The sequence below is a fragment of the Triticum dicoccoides genome, chromosome 2B (genome assembly GCF_002162155.2).
Source record: "Triticum dicoccoides isolate Atlit2015 ecotype Zavitan chromosome 2B, WEW_v2.0, whole genome shotgun sequence".
In the NCBI taxonomy this organism is placed as follows: domain Eukaryota; kingdom Viridiplantae; phylum Streptophyta; class Magnoliopsida; order Poales; family Poaceae; genus Triticum; species Triticum dicoccoides.
Window position 1 is genome coordinate 29507716 of NC_041383.1, and position 19266 is coordinate 29526981.

Here is a 19266-nt window from a genome sequence, read left to right on the forward strand (position 1 = left end):
CTGTGGCTTGCTCAAACATTTCAAAAACTCGTGCCCACGGTTGCCATTTTCTTCCCTCACACAAGTCAAACGCTTGAGAGGCTCCATGCGCGGGCAATCGGGGCATCTTGTCAACGGCAGTGGACCGTACTGCGTCCATGATTGGCGGGTGGCCAAAGTCGAGCTAGACATCACTCGCCGGCGGCGTGCTTCGTTGCCGGAGCAGAGGAAGAAGAAGGTGGGAAAGGAAAGGGGCAGGGCAAGCAATGGAGGGGGGCAGGTTGGCTCGGGCTCGTGACTGGCTCGGGTTAGAGCACGCTGATGAGCACAGGCATGCTTGTGTGGATAAGTTGTGGGTCCCATCCGCATGCGAGTAACTGGTGGGTCCCGCGTGTCATAACTCAAATCGCTAACCCCTCGTGTTTTTCATTTCACGGTTAAACAGAGCCATGTCGCATTGGAGCTATTGTTGTCTTCGAAGACGTCGCATCACAGCCATTCATTCGAACTACATCGCACTCCTTCCAATTCGCATGAGAAACGTCGCGCAAGAGCTATTGGCCCGGCTTGACCTAGGGCGCCCTTACTAGCAGCCCTCCCATCCCCCCAAGTGGCGCCGTCTAGCCTGCTCCTATTGCTATCATGTCCGGGTGCGCGATCTATGGCTGGTTGCGGGGTACTCTCGACCTGCCTCACGTAGGCAGCTCCATCGTCTTGGATGGCCTCTCCTCCCCCTCAAGTGGTTGTGCCCACTCTCGCGGCAGTGGCGAGGCAACAATAGTAGTGGATGGTGCGAGGCGCCTCACGTTTGATCCTTGTTGGCGCTGCTCCCCTAGCGGGCTCCGCCCTGTGTTCTCCGGTGTCCACGTCTTGCCGGCGTCTTCTGTCGGGCGGCTCTGACCTCGGCAATCCTGTAGTTGTTACCCTTCTAGCATGTCGGGCTTGCCGATGTACCTATGGCTATGGCCCCGGCAGCCCAAATCTGCATCCCTCCAGTCCTAGCTTGCTGGCGTTGCCGGTCATCGTCGCATCAACCGCGCCATTGTCTTTGCTTCATAGTCGGCCCTTCCTAGTAAACCTCAAAGCTTGCCCTTTTGCCAAATCCAATGCTTGTGGACCTAGAGGCGCTGCCATGGCCTTCAGTTGTGCCCCTCTTTGAGGTCACAGGATACCCTAGGTCCGGTTCATCCATACTGGATGGCGACGGCGTCTCGGCGCCGTCTTCCTTCTTGAAGGTGTTATCTTTGATTGCTCGTGGTGTCCCTGGTGTTGGCTCTGGAGATGTTAGTCTTCTTCCTGGTTCAGTATTGCCGTTCTTGGCTCACGTCTTGATAGGTTTAGCTGTGTTGTATCCTTTGTTTGGGCCGAGCATCCCTTCTCTCTCTGCTCCAGGCACCATTTTCACATCTGCTTGCATTTGTGTCATGTTGTACCATTCGTTGTACTAATTATGTTCCTCTCCTGTCAATGAAAAGATACGCAATCTTTGCATATTCGCGAAAAAATGAATGGCACGTACATACAACCGGACTGTACTTCACCTAGCTGATCGTAAATCAAACGAGCAATCAAATGTTTTGCCACCTCTAAAATGTTTAAAAACTCTTAAAAGAATTGCAGGGAAAAATTCAAAATCCTTATGACTTGTTCGTCAAACAAAGACAGAAATTCTTAAACATACGTTTTGGTGTCCTTTCAATGGGCTGGCTGCCCGTCAAAATGTCTCAGAAATTGTTCTAGAATTGATTTTGCTCGCACAGAAAAGAGAAAGAAGGTAATTTTTAAATCAATAGGAGAAAGAAAACCAATAGATTGTTACTTTAGGAAAGTTTCTATTACTTGTACAGCGTGCTCCGACCTGTCACAGCTTCGATCCGTCCTTGCGCGTGACACAGTACTCTTAGTCTGGCTAATCATCCTTAGAAGCTCGACACAGGCCGTAGGATGGGCATCTAACGGTTGAGGGCGTAGTAATTCTCACGAGATATTAAGTCACACGTCATGTGATGTGCTAGCTGTTGGTACCACCTTCCCTTTCCGCGTTTTGTCCGCCATTTCTCCTTTCTATTTCTACTTGGCCGCCCGGTATAAGATGATCCAACCCACCCCTGGCCCTCTCCAAACCACCAGCCACAAACCCTAGCCGCAACCATCCATCAGACTGCTGGACAAGCCCCCTGTAGCCGCGGCCGCCTCCATGGAACCAGCGACTGGCAGGCCGTTCTACTGTTTCATTCCCGGCGCAGACGCCAGCGGCCATGAAAGGTCAGTGAATTAGATGTTGGATCGATTTTCTTGTTGCCTTCTTGATATAATTCGGCTGATTCCAATTCATTAGATCTCATCTCGTAAATATTTATGCATGTTTTGTTTCAAACTAAGCTAAACGTAGATCCACTGAATCTCCTTTGCAGTATCATCCCAATGACTGATGAGAGGAACTGGGACGACCTCCCGGACGAACTCGTATCCAAGGTGGCGGAGCTCCTGCTGCGCTCAGATGTGACGGACTACATCCACCTGAGAGACATCAAGCCTTGGAGAGGCGCCGCCCCGAAGCTCGTGGGCATGAATCCGCGCTTCTTCCCACGCCACTGGAAGATGCTGCAGATCCAAGGTGAGGAAGCCAGGTTCGTGAACGTCCTCACCGGCGCCTCCATGCGGCTCAAGATCCCTCGGCACTACGGGCAGGTCCTTGCCTGCGCCGAGGGCTGCCTGCTCTTCGCCGCACCCTCAGGCCGGGGCACGCAGAAGCTGCGCCTGTGCAACCCGATGACCAGGGCCGTCGCCGACCTACCCAATCCCATGACCAGAGTTATTTCACAAGACTTCAAGGCCGCAGGAATCATCTACGACGTCGACGACGGCGAGGTTCCCACGCCCACCGTGGTGCTCCTCGTGGCGTTATCGGTGTGGTCCATTGACATGGTCCTCTACGCGAGGCCAGGCGACGCCGTGTGGCAGTGGCAATTCTTCGCCCCAAACGAGGACGGAGAGCTTCCGTTGTTCCAAGGCAAGGGCAGCCTCTCCCTGGGCGGCAGCTTCTACGTCCCCACCCGCTCAGGGGACGTCCTCAAGCTGGAGCTCCACCCGCAGCCTCACTTCGTGTACGCGGCCAGGCAGCAGGAGGTCACTAATCAGGCTAGTCACTTACACTTAAACCAGAGGTCCTACCTGGTGCCGTCTGTCGACGCAGGGATGCTGCTGGTGGTTCGTAGGTTCGAGAACCATGCCAGATACATAGCCGTGTCCAACGTGGTGTTCGAGGTGAACCTGGCAGAGGGCACCCTTACACTACTACAGGACCACAAGGACATCGACAATCGGAGCATTTTTCTCCGGTGGTTGACGCTCGGCACGCACTGAGGGTGTCCAAGCAGTTAATTACCAGATGTCAGGGAAAAGTGTGCTCAGATGATGAGAGATTTTGTCTGTTTTTTTTTTCATCTATTGAACAATTTGCTCTCCGTTATTAATTAATTCCAGTTCGATTGTGTAATCCTTTTAGTTTATTTATTATCAATTTCTCAAGACCGATTTCTTCCTGGAACAAGTATAACAGAACCTTCATCAATGTACTACAACCACAGAGTATGACACGAAGATTTCAGCTGGATGGACTATTCTATTTCCACTCTTAACCGAGCTACTGTGTCATCCATCATGTTATGTTTTCAGGAATGCAATCCATGTTATCTAGGTAGAAATTGATAATATATGTACAGGTAAATACATTGTTTCTTAGTTCAAGATTTCTAATCCATATGATATATCCCGCGTGTGGAATGGCGGGTTTTGACGTAGGATTCGCAGTGCATTTGAGTTTATTTAAAAATTTCTCTGCCCTTCCTTTTTATTATGAGCTATTTTATTTTATCCAACTTCATATAATATTTTTCTGTTATCCTGGTTTAGGAATCTCCGTACCTAAAGAGAGTGTGACCTTTGCAAAGTTATCTAATATGTCTGCTCAAACATTTACAGTGGATAATTATTACCCATATGTATTGTTTCTCCTAAAGTATTTTTGTAACATTATTAGGATTTAGAGTCCAGACGAATTGATTCCATCAATATGTTTCTCGGCACACTATAACGAGTAGAGTACTGAGCAGTTACCTGCTCTGAGGGTAAGAAGAGCTAGCTGACATAGCCAAAATAGTTGTATGACTATAGTTGTGCCTGGAATTTCTGTTGGATCCACTATTCTATTTTGTCTTGACCTAGTGTATGTCCAGTCTATGTTATCTGCGTGCATATCCGATCCATATTAAAGATAGAAAATAGATAATATGTACAGCTAAATTACTTGTTTCTTAGTCCAAGATGTGTAATGATTTATCCCACGTGTGGAATTTCTCGTTTGTAATATTTGCAGTTCATCTGATTTTATTCCTATGAATTGCTCTGCACTTCGATCACTTCATACGAGAAATTTCATGGGATCCAACTTCATAGAATATTTTCTACCTTTTGCATATCAGTTATTAGTCAAATAGACACAAAAAGATCTGTTAGCCCGATTTAAGGTAGCCATGACATTCTATTTCTATTATTTTTTTGTTTTGGGGAATCTCCCTATGTCTAAAAAGCATGATCCTTGCAAAGTTATCTAATATGTCTTCTCAAATATTTACATTGGATGTTTATTAACCATATGTATAGCTTCTCATAAAATATGTCCACAATTTTTGTAACCGTTAGGATTCTCGGTCAATATTTATGAATTGATTCATAAGATTTCTTATGCACTTCATTTCATACAAGAATATTCATTGGATCAAACTCCCTATACTATTTTCTATTATTTTCATGAGATGAGTCAAATGTCTATACAGACATGTTGGATTTAAGCTGGCATGGTATTGTAGTCCTAGTTTTTTTCTTTCTCTCCTGTGGTATGAGAACTCCCCTAATCAAAGAGTTGAAAAACTGCATGGGGCCCCTTAGGAATCTCTCCATGTCTAGAAAGCATGACCTTGAAAAGTAATCTAATGAAAGAAAAAAAATTAGAAGGATGTTCCATTACACAACCCTTGGTCGGTTTTGGGTTCCGATAATGCCCAACAAGAGCAAATACCCCAGTATATTCAGGCTTTAGAACCGATTGGGAGAGTTAAGTATCCCAGTCGGTTCCATGGAGAACAATTAACAAATTCTACTTAACAATATTTATTTGCAAATTTTTACACTTATTGTTTACTAATAATTTGCATGCTTTATTGTCTACTGTATATTTGAAAATTTTAATACTGCTTATGAGAGATTTTGTCTGTTTTTTCGTCTATTGAACAATTTGCTGACGGTTATTAATTAATTCCAGTTCGATCTTGTAAACCATTTAGTTTATTTATCAATTTATCAATATCAATTTCTTGCTGAACAGGTATAACCGAACCTTCTTTGTGAATGTACTACAACCACTGAGTATGACAGGATGATTTTAGTTGGATGGACAATTCTATTTCCACTCTTAATCTATACTGTGTCATCCATGTTATGTTTCAGGAATGCAATCCATGTTATCTGGGTAGAATTGTTAATATATGTACAAGTACATACATTATTTTTTAGTTCAGGATTTGTAATCCTTATGATTTATCCCACGTGTGCAATGTCCGGTTTTGTACGTAGGATTCGCAGCCCATCTGATTTTATTTAAAAATTTCTCTACACTTCCTTCCTTATTATGATTTATTTTATTTTATCCAACTTCACATAATATTTTCTATCACTTTCATATAAGGTCGATCAGCTAAATGGCCATAAAGATATGTTGGATTTAAGGCAGCATTTACATTTTGATAAATGGGATCCAACTTTATGGTACGAGAAATTTCATGGGATCCAACTTCAGAGAATATTTTCTATCCTTTTCATATCATTTATCAATCTCCATGTCTAGAAAGCATGACCTTTGCAAAGTTATCTAATATGTCTTCTCAAAGATTTACATTGGATGTTTATTAACCATATGTATAGTTTCTCATAAAATATGCCCACAGTCTTTGTAACCATTAGGATTTTCATATATATGAATTGATTCATATGATTGTTCTAACACACTTCATTTCATATAAGAATATTAATTGGATCAAACTCCCTAGAATATTTTCTATTATTTTCATTTGATGAGTCAAATGTCTATACAGACATGTTGGATTTAAGCGAGCATGGCATTGTAGTCCTATTTTTTCCCCTCTTCTTGTGGTATGAGAACTCGCCTAACAAAAGAGTTGAAAAAGTGCATGTGGCACCTTAAATAGCAATCTCTCTATGTCATGAAAGCATGACCTTGAAAAGTAATCTAATGAAAGATAAAAAAACTTTAGAAGGAGGTTCTATTACACAACCCTTGGTCGGTTTTGGGTTCCAACAATGCCAAACAAGAGCAAATACCCCAGTATATTCAGGCTTTAGAACCGATTAGGAGAGTTAAGTATCCCATTCGGTTCCACATAAAACTATTAAGAAATTCTACGCTACAATGTTTATTTGCAAATTTTTACACTTATTGTTTATTGATAATTTGCATGCTTTATGCTGCAGTGTATATTTGCAAGTTTTAATACTCCCTCCATTTTTATTTACTCTGCAGATTAGAGTTGAGTGAAGTCAAACTTCGTAAAGTTTGACCAAATTTATATAAAAAAGTACAAAGATTTACTATAAAAAAACTATATGATGTGAAAGTACATTCAATAATACATCTGATGGTATTGATTTGTTATTGCAGATGTTAATACTTTTGTTTATAAATTTTGTCAAATTTTAAAAAACTTGACTTTGACTAAAGCTAATGTGCGGACTAAAAAAACAGAGGTAGTACTGCTGAAAATTTACAAGTTTACGTGGCAGTCAGTTTTCTTAGTGCGAAAAACGGTGCCAAAATTAGCAGGCAGAATATAGGGGTGTGAAGGGGGAAGCTAGAAAATGTGCGCCCAAATGCAGTACACGTGCATGCAACTCATTGCCTAGACATAGCTTGGTGCAGCACCCATCTTCTATCCACTATTAGTCGGCATACCAGATGCATGCAAGTCGAGTGGGCACGATCTGAACCAAGGGGCATCTGCATCCACTTTTCAAAAAATGCATTTTAAGTACATTTTAAAATGTAAAAAAATCAAAAGAAAATTTCATGCATACATGTTCACAAATGTATGTGCACGACGCAAAGTTTTGTGCAAAAATATGTTTTTTTTTGTCTCCGTAAAAAAACAAATTTCCGTGCTTCTGAATAGCGTTTCACGACACAATTTTTTGTCTCTTTTGCACAGGCCACAAAAAAAGTTATTTTTCCGTGAAACTTTATGCACGCACATAGAACATGAATACATACCCATGCCGCCTTTTTCGGATTTTTTTTAGCATTTAGAAATGTGTTTTTCAAAGTAGGTTCATATGTACCCGGGTTCATCCATGTACTTCCCCATGCAAGTCTTACTATTGTTCCAGATACTTACGATAACCATGTTAGGTTGTCCTACCTATTGCAGAACCAGAAACATACCGCAGGATGAACATCCAGTGGCCTGTAGTGGGGGTACCACACCCTCTGGGCACCAAATCCTCACTTTATGTGCGTGATCATCTGCTATTTATCACATGTAGCATGAAGAAACAATAGATTATCAATTAAAGAAAACGAAAAGAAACACGTGGTCGTTGGTATTTTGATATCAATCCTCTCTAACCTGCATTTGGTTAACTCTTTAATCCATCTTCTGTAGCTAGTTGAAAGGTGAACTGGGGTTGAGAGGTTGAGTGGATAGGTAGGATGAGACTGAAGTGAAGTGAAGTTCTTCCAAACTCATCTTATGTGCCTTCCGCATTTTGCAGATAAAACTTATTGTCTACCACCACAGCACTTCATGGTCTAGGGGATGTGCTTGCAGATGCCTCTCATTCCACTATCAGATTTCTTTTTATTCTTGTCTCTCTGTCTTGCTACTAAATCTTAACAGAAGTCCGCCATTTGTGTAAGCTAGAGAATAGCAAATAAGACAGTCAGACGCGATAAGCTGAAGATAGCGAGTTTTGCATACCTCTAGCTATGACTGGAGGTGGTATATTATATGTAAGTGATGCCCATGTGAAGTTGGCGGGCACATTAGCTACATCTTTTAATGTCGAAGCAATCTCATATCTTCTAGTATTAAAATTACATCCAAAACTCTGAACGTGCATGTGATGCAATTCATCCACATCTACTATTTATAAAACCACGTAAGAGTATTTTCATATGAGTCACATCTGGAACAAACGCCTACGCCAAGACCCAAACTGCGGGAACTCGGAAAAGACTGGATAATCCGAGAGTACTTCTCAGCAAATAGTGGCACCCTGCACAGACATGCCGGCGCTGAGAGTCTGGTAAAAGGAACTCGGCAAACAAAATAGACTCGGTTTACACACGGCAAAATGAGTCCACGTGGCATGGCCGGTCGCTTGATTGTATGGGTATTGATATGCACGCATGGATTGTATGGACAATCGGATAGATTATATGGATATTGATATTAATGTTTTATTTTTTTAGTTTTTTGTTTATCTTTTATAAATTCCAAGAGGAGAGGATATAACATTTTAATTTGTTTATATAGATGTAGCTAGGTCAATTCGTGTGTACTATAGTTTAGCAATATGGAAAGAGAAAGAAAATCGAAAAAAGGAAGTTAATTAGTAAAAATCGCTATGTTTTGTTGAAATGGGGATATGTGCACTAACTAGAGTTTTTTGTGCTGAATATATACTGCCAGTACATGAGAGGGAAGGTGTTCAATTTTTTTGTGAATATATAATCAGTAAAGCAGCTTCCGAGGGAGGATCTAGTTTTCAAGAGGGTATGTGTCAAGTTTGTGAAGAAAGTGTGGGGCCATTTTCCTGTTGGCCTCGAAACTTTTTCTGCACTCAAATGAGGCCGTAACATGACACGTGTCAAGCCCTGACCTTGAATAAATTCATGATAAATTTAAGCACCAGGATTTGAACCCTAGTGGCAAGGGCGGAGAAAGGCCTATGGCAAGTAGGGCTATAGCCCTAGACCTAGTAACAATGGCCATTGTAATTTCTTGTCAGAAAGTAGAAAACAAATCATCAAATTGCACCATTCAAGCTATTTAGCCCTAGGTGTAATCCGATGCTGGCTCCACATCTGCCTAGTGGTCTGGGGTACCAATGTCCTTCTAACCATCCAATCACATGTTGGTTCGCTTAGGGGTTCACGTTTTATTTTGTATGTTTTGCCTTTATTTTTGTGCTGTTCTGGCTGGGCTACAAGATTCTATTTTTTATTTATCTTTTTTTGTGTGGTCTGGCCATACGCACACACCACACAAACGGTCCAAGTCATGTACATGGTTTTTTTTATCAGTTTGGAGAAGATTATAAAGTTTTTTTTTCTTTTTACTAAGGTTTCTCTGTTGCTTTTTACAGTTTTTCTTTCTTTTTCTCTTTCATTTTCTTTTTATTTTTTATTCCAATTCATTAATATTTTTCAAAATAATGATTATTTTTAAAATTTATGAATATTTTTAAAAATTGCTAATAGTTGCATGTTCGTTATTAAACATGCAAGTGCAAGTGTTTCCTTCCACTGCAACTGTACTCCCTCAACGCGTCTGCAACTTGGGGTGGTTGAGTGCGGGTGTTGCGGAAGCAGGGTTGCAGGAGGGTGTCAACTGTATCTGTGCCATTGAAGATGCAACAGCGAGCGTTTGCACTCGACTAAACTGCATGCGTCTCAGCGTCATTGCAACTAGAATTGTTTGGTGCGAGAGTTTAAGAATGTTGCATTTATCGGGGTGTGGAGTTGCCTTTTATCCCGTCAAAACTTCAGAGTTTGTACAATCGTATCATCAAAAGATTGGTTCTGGAGCTTCTGGGAAGTGGACAACCAGATCTTCATTATTATTAACTTTTGAATCCTGGCATCTTGCAGTAGGTTGGACAGCATCATATATGAAAAATAATAATGGATGGACATTATTACAAAGCAGAAAGGTATCTTGTTCCACTACCAACACCATCACACATTGCATTACAAATTTGTGTGGCCCTTTTTTCTCTTCAGGATGCAGCCGTATACGGAGAGTGCCAATAATAGAGAGACGCTACACCTAGGAAGGAATTGTACACGGTTAGAAGTACTGGTTTAGACGTCAAGGTATGGCTGAAAATCAAAGGAGGAGGGATTAGTTAAGCGAAGAGATGGGTCAATAAGTTATTTTCTGCATGTGTAGGATTTTTGCCTACATGTTCTAAGTATGTAGCCATCGTAAATGTCTTGTTTACATATGGCAAATGAAGATAACTCGTGCCCATTTTTCACACCATCTACTGGGATAAGGAGAGGAGAAATAACAATGCATTTTGTTGCTTCCGTCACCGGACCCTGAGTCACCTTCAGCCTTCTGCTAATCTTGGCTTCTTGCACCCTCGAACAATTTTTTTTTTGCTTCAATAACCGGACCTGATGAAACAGCACCAAAAACCTTGTGCTAATCATGTACTGTCGCTCACCTTCATTCAGGACTTGAAGCTTTAGTATCTCCTCGTCTTCACCCATCTGGTTTATAGTTGAGCTGGTTTAGCTGAACCGGTCCTCACCTTACGCGCATTTCAAAAAAGAAAATCCCTTACGTGGCCTAAACAGCATTCTCAGTTATTTGATTCATTCCGTGGTGCGAAATCTATCATTGGCTAAACAATCATTTGGTTATGCTTTGCTCTCACCCAAACTATAAACCAATAAAAAGTTATTTGCCATGTGTTTTCCAATCGCATAGAAAATTCACAAATAAAAAAAAGTAATGTGAGAATGTAGATACAATGGTAAAAAAATAGTTATATCTCTGTGTAGCCTAGACCAGGTCAGTCAAGGCGCACATGTATGCACGCGTGTTCGGTAGCATTCTCTATCACGGTAGGTTGCGGCTGCTCTACTGCAACCTGCCCAACTTGTAGTAAGCTTTATAGTAATGGATTGGAGAGACAGTCGTCGAACAACCGGCTGGTATCATTTTACTATCCGACGATGATTCCGGCAGCAGCGTTGACGGTGTTGCTCCTGCAGCTCTGCCTCTCAACGGCGGCGGCTCAGGTTACGCCAGGCGCAGGGACGCCCCCGCCGCGCTGCCCGACCAGCTGCGGCGGCGTGAAAGTGCCGTACCCGTTCGGCATCGGGAACGGATGCCACCGGCCAGGATTCAACCTGACCTGCGACCGGACACGCGGCAGAGAGCCGCGGCTGCTCATCGGCAGCGACCTCCAGGTCGTGGAGATCTCTCTGGCCAACTCCACGGTGAGAATCTTGGACAGAGCAGGCCAGGTCAAGCTCACCTTCTCCGGGGGGCTCGACGGCAACGGCACCTGGGGCGGCCTCGGCGCCAGCGGCCCTTACGTGCTCTCGGAGATGCGCAACCACTTCGTCGTGACGGGGTGCAACGTGCAGGCCACGCTGGTCGGGGACGGCGGCGTCGTAGGCTGCTGCTCCTCCTTCTGCTCCATCAACGACAGGTGGACGGGCGCTGTGACGAGCGCCGCTGGCTACGGCGGCGCCGCCTGCTCTGGCATCGGCTGCTGCGAGACGCCCATCCCCATCGGCCGCCCTTCCTACGGCGTGGAGATGAAGTCCCTGGATGCGAGCAACGAGTACGCCGACAGGCTGCCCATCGCGGTGCGCATCGCCGAGAGAGGATGGTTCGAAGGCGCCTCCACCACGCTCCTCAACGACTCGACCGGATACTCGCCCTCCCGCGGGCCGGCAGTGCCCGTCGTCCTGGACTTTGTGGTGGATTCCAAGCCGGTGGTGCTGCCGGGGGTGGCGACGTCGGGCTGCCCCGTGGATGCACGGAGGAGCGCGTGCCAGAGCAGCCATGCTTCCTGCCGCAATGTCTCCGGCATGTATCGCAGCGGCTACGTGTGCCGGTGCCTGGACGGGTACCAAGGCAACCCATACCTCGCGGGCGGATGCCAAGACATCGATGAGTGCGCGCTTCCGGGCATGTGCTTCGGCGAGTGCACCAACACGGCGGGAGGACACCTATGCCGGTGCCCACGTGGCGCCCAAGGCGACCCGCTCATAAGAAATGGCTGCATCAAATCTTCTCTAGGTGAGCACCAAAACCAATAATACATGCAGATTGGAGCACAGTTCATGCTCTGTTCTAGAATGTGCCAGAGACTCTTCCTTGATAACAAAGACACATTTTCTGTGGACATTCTTCAGGTTTAAGTGTCGGCATAGGAGTTGGCAGTGGAGCCAGCCTTCTCCTCATGGTACTTGGTGCTATTTTTGTGACGCGAAAGATGAAGCAACGGCGGGCAAAAGTGCTCAAGAAGAGATTCTTCAGGCAAAATCGAGGGCATCTGTTGCAACAATTGGTGTCTCAGAAGGCGGACATTGCCGAGAGGATGATCGTCCCCTTGGTGGAACTACAAAAGGCCACAAACAGTTTCGACAAAGCTCGTGAGATCGGTGGAGGAGGGCACGGCACGGTTTACAAAGGCATCATGTCGGACCTGCATGTCGTGGCGATCAAGAAGTCCAAGGTCGCGATCCAGAGGGAGATTGACGAGTTCATAAATGAGGTGGCCATCCTCTCGCAGATCAACCACCGAAACGTGGTGAAGCTCTTTGGGTGCTGCCTTGAGACGGAGGTGCCGCTGCTGGTGTACGAGTTCATTCCCAATGGGACCCTCTACCATCATCTCCATGTCCAGGAACCAGCGCCATCCCTAACATGGCAAGATCGGCTAAGGATCGCAACCGAAACTGCGAGAGCGCTCGGCTACCTTCACTCGGCGGTGTCCTTTCCTATAGTCCACAGGGATATCAAGTCCCAAAACATTCTGTTAGATGGCAGTCTCATAGCAAAGGTGTCAGACTTTGGAGCTTCGAGGTGCATTCAAGTCGATCAAGCAGAGACCGCAACCGTTATCCAAGGGACATTTGGGTACCTGGACCCATTGTACTTCTACTCGGGACAGCTCACCGAGAAGAGCGACGTTTACAGCTTCGGCGTCCTCCTCATGGAGCTTCTCACTAGGAAGAAACCATGCTCATATCGTTCATCCGAGGAGGAAACCCTTGTCAGATATTTCACCGCTTCGCTAGCAGTGGGCAAGCTGGCTCGCGTGCTAGATCCTCAGGTCATGAAAGAAGGGGGCAAGGAGGTTGAAGAAGTAGCTGTGTTGGCAGTGGCATGTGTGAGGATTGAAGTAGACCACCGGCCAACCATGAGGCAAGTGGAGATGACACTGGAGAACCTTGGGGGCTCGCATGATAGTTTTGTAATGCATGACATGGATGTGCCGAAGTATCCAATGATTGAGGGTACCAACATGGAGGAAACAAGCCAGCAGTATAGCTATGAAGCAGAGTATTTGTTGTCATCAAGGTACCCCCGGTAGTCAATTTATTTATTGTGTGATCAGTTTAATTTGACAATTAATGATTCCTTCTATAATTGGATATAAACAGGGATATAATGGTTTGTGTGGTCTATGTAATAATTTCTGAAGGAAACAACGAGACTTAAGATATGTGTCCATACCTTTTGAAGTTGCGTAGTTTTGCTCTGTCTTAAACTAATTTCTTTTCTTACTGATCTGACAAACAAGAGAACTTGCATTAGTGCAACAGAAATGCAAGCGTCAAGAAAACAAAGATGGAACGATACTTTCAAAGTTGTTTACCCCCAAAGATAATATACCTCTAAATTATAATTTCTATTAACACAACAAAAGTAGGCATTCTCCCCCCAGTAACAGTATAAAATTGCAGTTTAGAGATGATCACAGTTTCGAATATAACTCCTTTAGACCACGTTAGGAATGTTTCAACAACAATTTGAAGCATAATTGGACGCAAATTCACCATCTAATACTTCTTTTATGTACCTCTTGGTTTCTCACTGCACCTTTACCATGATGCATCCGCACACCAATTTTCGTTTGTCACCACACCAATGCATTGTTGTAGTTGGTTAATCATTTACAGAGGCTCCTCGAAAAAAAACATTTACTGAGGCATTGCCAACAGTGGTACGCCAGTAGTAATTGCTTCTATTGCAGAGCTCCATCCGCACGGAGTTAAGAAACAACCTGTTGATGAGTTCAGAACGGACATAATATTTTTTTACTAGCTACTTAATTATTTGGAACAGATCACTCCATATGTTCACTACACATTATGCAGGATTCACATCCCTTTTATACTTTGAGTTAGACATAATTAGATTTAATTAAGAGATAAGCTACAGCTTACAAGATTTGGCATTGTGTTGCCTTTTTCACATTGAAATTGATTAATATGGCATTGTGTTGCTATAACTGGAGAATGGCGCCTTTGCACACTAATCTGTAATTGCTAGGACGTTAACATTTATTTCATTTCATCATCTGAAAAATAAGAACAATTAGGGAATATTACTATGCAGTAACATTATCAGACATCACAACACCTCACATAAACAGTGATGGTTATTATATTGCTCTGCTTATAAACTTTGACAATGTACTTTACACATTCAGTGGCACAGTGTTCAAATGTTCATATACGAACCTGTAAGATGGCTATATGGATTTTTTTTCTTCTGCTGCTTAATAAATCACACAATCAGTTGTAAGTAAAACATACATACCTTAGGCCTTGTGTGGTAAAACTTCAAGCTGGGGACACCATTCAACATTTAGCCCTCTATCCTACACTTCACGGGCTTGCTCTGAAACCTTGTATTCGTGAACGGATCAGAGACCCCAGAGGAACTGCTTACCAGATTTGCAGACTCCATTGACTATCTCCTCTAACAGACTTTGGTCAAGGTCAGTGACAGTTTCATAGAAGTTAGAAGGGCATAGACGACTGAGCAAGGGAGCTGGCTATCCAGCCATGCCATGCACGGTGCTCTGCTCTCAATACTCAAAGAGGTCAAACCAATGGTCGTCAGGTAGAACGGCGGCGCTGTCGGGCTGATGGACTTCACACGCCATGTTGACGCCAGGTAATCCTTCTCCCTGCTTAGAACAGTGAGGCGTAAGTTTACATCACTCCAGCTGAGTTTTGGTCCACCTGCCTCTTGAGCAAAACAGCAAACAGGTTGCGGGCACGAGCAAGGTACCTCACCGTCTGCTCGGTTTCATGGAACGAGTTGACGAACAACACTCAGCAGCGCACCCGCCGCCCACGATACGCGGCCCTACACGCCTGGCGAAGGTCTCCCCGCAGAGGACGTCCACCGTGCATGGCTGCGAGAAGGGCACCGCCGGCGACCTGCTCACAGGAGGTGCGGGTCGTGCACCAGCGCGCGCATGGCTCTCCCCGCCACGGACTGAGACCGGAAGAGCGCCTCGACGGTGAGGATGCCGGACCTAGCCGCGAACAGCCGGCGCCCGTACTCCTCCGTTGGTGGGGAATCGGAGTTGGTCTCCATTTCGGCGAGAAGAGTGCAGTAGGTTCAGGTTGGGTTCGTTGGACAGTCAGCAGCAGGTAGGAGCAACTACACTTTCTCCTCGACAGCAAACCCGCTTCCCCAGATCAGGAATTATTTTTGAAAAAAATCATGAATATACAAAGCTTGTGTGTCATCCCATTGATAGAAGAAGAGAATTAGTACAAGAGAGGATACAACACATGACCCAAACGCAAAAGGGCGTGAGCAACTGAACATGGTGTCCGGAGCAGGGAGACATGAGATGCTCGGCCTAAAGAAAGGAATAACACAGTTAAAGCCCCCTAGCCCGGACTGGAGCCATGGAGGGCGAGGAGGCGGGACACAAGAAACCCAGACCACGTCTCGAAATCGTGAGCCTCCGCCGCGCATCCACTGCACCAGTCTCGCTAGGATCAACGTACCCCCACCAAGAGCGTCGGGAGATAAGCAAGTGAGTAGCAGGACCCGGCCAAGTTGGGGGCAGAAGACAAGGGGGAAGCACCATGAAAGTCATACATAGCGCCTCGGAAACCCATGCCTTGAGCGGCAGCCCGAATCAACGTGACGTCCAACATCTTCAAAACCAACACCCGGGATGTCGGGAGCCAAAAAGACAACGGCTTCAAGAAGGAGAACAACATCGTGGCACCGTCGCCGTTCGATCTGAGGAATCGGACCTATTGTTTCCCTCGATGTTCGAAGAGGGGCACATAAAGGGGCCATGGTAGCGCCTCCAAGGAGGGAACGACACTCACAAGGGTCGTTGCTACCAGCAATAGGAAGTCAGGGAGGGATTTTCGCCCTGACCTGAGTCTGAGCAACCCCGTAGCCGCCGAATCATGATAAGAAGACATGGAAACCCAACGTTGTTCAAAGCCAACGCCACAAGAAGGGGAGCTACGTCCGGCGCCACAGAGGCACCGGGCACCTCCGGACACGCGAGCTATGGAAGGGACGGGCCAAGGAGGTGACCAGGGTTGGGGAGGCGGTGATGTGTAGGGGTGGCCGCATGGGAAAAGATGACGATCGGCGCCGACAACAAGCCCGAAACTAGAGAGACGCTGATCCGGACCGTCGGAGTCGAGGCCGTCAGTACACCGACAAACCGAACAGGATGGAGAACGCCGCCTCCAAAGCATCGGGACCGGAGCCTCCAGGGCTGTCGTGGCAAGAGCCGCCCTGGCAAGAGACCATGGGCCTCAAAGCGCCAGCCTTGCCACCAGGCTGGCGCACTACAAGAGCAATCGCCGCTGGGAAGATCAACTGGAAACTTGCAGAGGCCAAAGCCCCACAGCCATAGCTGCAACTCGGGGAGCAAGACGGTCGTTGATCCGCCACCGCACAAGGATGGGAGGACTCGAGCTAGCCGAGGAAACCCCTGCCTCCAGCTCAGCCAGATCTAGCACGAGAGCAGGAGCGCACGAGGGCACTCACCGGTGCCAGGCAAAGGCCGGGAGGGGTGCCTGGAGAGTAGGAATGGGACGACCGGATCCGCGCCGGTGCGATGAGCTGTACCAGCAATGGCCGAAGCAAAAAACGTGGATGGCCCTGGCTAGTGGGCAGGCATCAGTTGCACCAATGGAAAAAAGACCTCGTCACCGCCTTCTAAGGCACCAGTGCGCGCTTCGTCGGCTGGGACTCTGGCGTTGGCGCGGCGGGAGAAGGGTAGTGGCGGGAAGAAGTGCGGCGGCGACGGCGGCGGCGGGGGTTGCCTCCGAGTTTATGATGATATTACCAAATTTTAATATATCCCTTAAATTATACTAGCAAAAGGGCTCGTGAATTCCAACAGAAAAATTAAGCAAACTACGGAGTCAAGGATGCATTATAGGTGGTTTTCAGTTCAAGCATCACCGACTTAGGGCATGTTTTAGTTGCCGCTGCCACGACCTCAAGCTCATCCTCGCGCCACCGTCCGGAGCTCGTTCTCGCTTCACTTTGACGTCAGACGTCACTCCGGAACTCGTCATGCATCATCTATGCTCAACCAGTTCTGTTTGTAAGATTGTTGTTCTGATAATCTACCCATCTTTTCGCTAACGGACCACTTGCCTTATGTTTACGACCTGTCCGAAAGAAGATATTGGTGTTATTCATCACATTTTCTTGTATCATCAAGCCCATCTGATCCATCACCTCAGATTTTTACATCTGAATTGATCTCCATCTCTGATTTCATATGTTTTGAAAACTACATGCACATTTATTGGGTTGGAACTGTTGAACATTTGTCCACATGCATATCTATGAAAGAAAATATGTGAAGAGTTTTTCAAAATTACATAAATAGTTTTATGCAAAAAAAAAATAATGCTCCCATGGTTGTGGCTTGCCGATGTTCCTTGCAGACTTTGTGTTATGTAACAACACAGAGTAAACTGACAATTGGACGTAGAGCATCTTCGGGGATGTATTATGCTTAAGTTGTACCCCGCAAAAAAAAATTAAGTGACTTGTAGACGAATAAACACATGTCTGTGCCCAGTAAAAGAAAAACACATGTCTGAGCCGGTAATTGCCGTACTTTTAGCATCCTGACACTAATAGGGATTCGTTTATGTCTAATTACACTGGTGGTCCTAGGAGGCCCGGCGTGGCCCGGCGTGGACATATTTGGATTAGTCGATTTGCTACTGTGCTGAAGCCCATTACCTGTACTGGCTAGCACATTCCTCTTTCCCTTTTCTTTCTTTTTGTACTTTTATGCGAAATCACTAATTGACGAGTACTCATTATAAAAATTACCCTCACCTTCCCAGGTTGCGACAAGTGGCGTGTTGCATATGCGCCACTTGTCGCAACCTGTGTGTTTTCTCTTTTTTCGTAGATCCGTTTATTCAAAATGTTTTATCTCTTAAACCGTGCGTCCAAATCTCGAACCGTTTTCACAGTTGGATTCTTCGCGTCGAGATCTTTATAATTAGATCCCATGTTGACAGGTTTAGACAAACTTTTTTTTCACGAAAAAAACAGGACAAAAAACCAAACCGGGAGCATGTTTTTTTTTCCTTTCTGAAAAAGGCACGCAGATGCCTCTCGCGGAAGAAAAAAAACAGAAGACGCATTTTTTATTTCCGAGAGGCACGGTTGTGACTCTTGCAAAAGCACAACTGTGCCTCTCGCGGAAGCAAAACCGTGCCTCTCGTGAAAGGAAAAAATAATAGAAAAGACGTTTTTTTCGTTTCCGAGAGGCACGGCCATGACTCTCGCGAAAGCACAACCGTGTCTCTCGCGGAAGCAAAACCGTGTCTCTCGTGGAAGAAAAAAAAATAGAAAACACATTTTTTTTCCATTTCTGAGAGGCACGGCCGTGACTCTGGCAAAAGCAAAACCGTGCCTCTCGCGAAAGCAAAACCGTGAGTCTCATAGAAGAAAAAACAAAAAAAACATGTTTTTTCGTGCAAAAAAAGTTTTTTTTTGAAGTTTTTTGTCCAAAAGCTAAGCAAGACCGGTGAAAAACCGAAATGCCGAAAACCCCAGAAAAAACCCGTTTATAAAGCCGAAAACGCGTGCGAAAAAAATATAAAAAAATAAAATCCGGAGGGAGCGTCCAGAGCATGACACGTGGCGGGTGGCTGAGAGCGCGTCCAGTGGCGCTGATTGTTGTGAAGCTTCCGAAGGAGCGCTCGCCAACTAGTTGCCTCCATTTTTATGCGTTTCTCCTTTTGTCTTTTACATTATTATTATTTCTTTTGTAGGTATTTTTGGATGTTGGCTGAGTGTAGACCTAGGGAAAACTCAGGCCTGGCCTGACCAAGCCCGACGCAAAAAACCTAGGCCCGGGCATGGCCTGACCCGACCATCAGGCCTATAATCTAAGGCCAAGCCCGACCCATCAACAGAAAAGCCC

The 19266-nt window shown here is 45.5% G+C and overlaps 1 protein-coding gene and 1 long non-coding RNA gene across 2 annotated transcripts; one reads left to right on the top strand and one right to left on the bottom strand.

Moving 5' to 3' along the window:
- Positions 1 to 10007: 10007 nt before the first annotated feature.
- LOC119361939 lies at positions 10008 to 15500 on the bottom strand. Its single transcript, XR_005173028.1, has 4 exons — positions 15105 to 15500; positions 13885 to 15000; positions 13539 to 13593; positions 10008 to 10549 (listed from the first exon to the last, which is right to left on the bottom strand). It is a non-coding gene; the product is annotated as an uncharacterized LOC119361939 (long non-coding RNA).
- Positions 11004 to 13941, top strand: LOC119361938 (wall-associated receptor kinase 2-like). The gene is made up of 2 exons (XM_037627112.1): positions 11004 to 12095; positions 12212 to 13941. The coding sequence occupies exons 1-2, from the start codon at positions 11018 to 11020 to the stop codon at positions 13393 to 13395; spliced, it is 2262 nt and encodes a 753-aa protein (XP_037483009.1). The 5' UTR covers positions 11004 to 11017; the 3' UTR covers positions 13396 to 13941.
- Positions 15501 to 19266: the final 3766 nt, after the last annotated feature.

Coding starts and splice junctions, on each gene's coding strand:
- LOC119361938 (XM_037627112.1), top strand. CDS start 11,018: ATGATTCCGGCAGCAGCGTTGACGGTGTTGCTCCTGCAGCTCTGCCTC. Junction 12,096..12,211: donor CTGCATCAAATCTTCTCTAG/GTGAGCACCAAA, acceptor GACATTCTTCAG/GTTTAAGTGTCGGCATAGGA.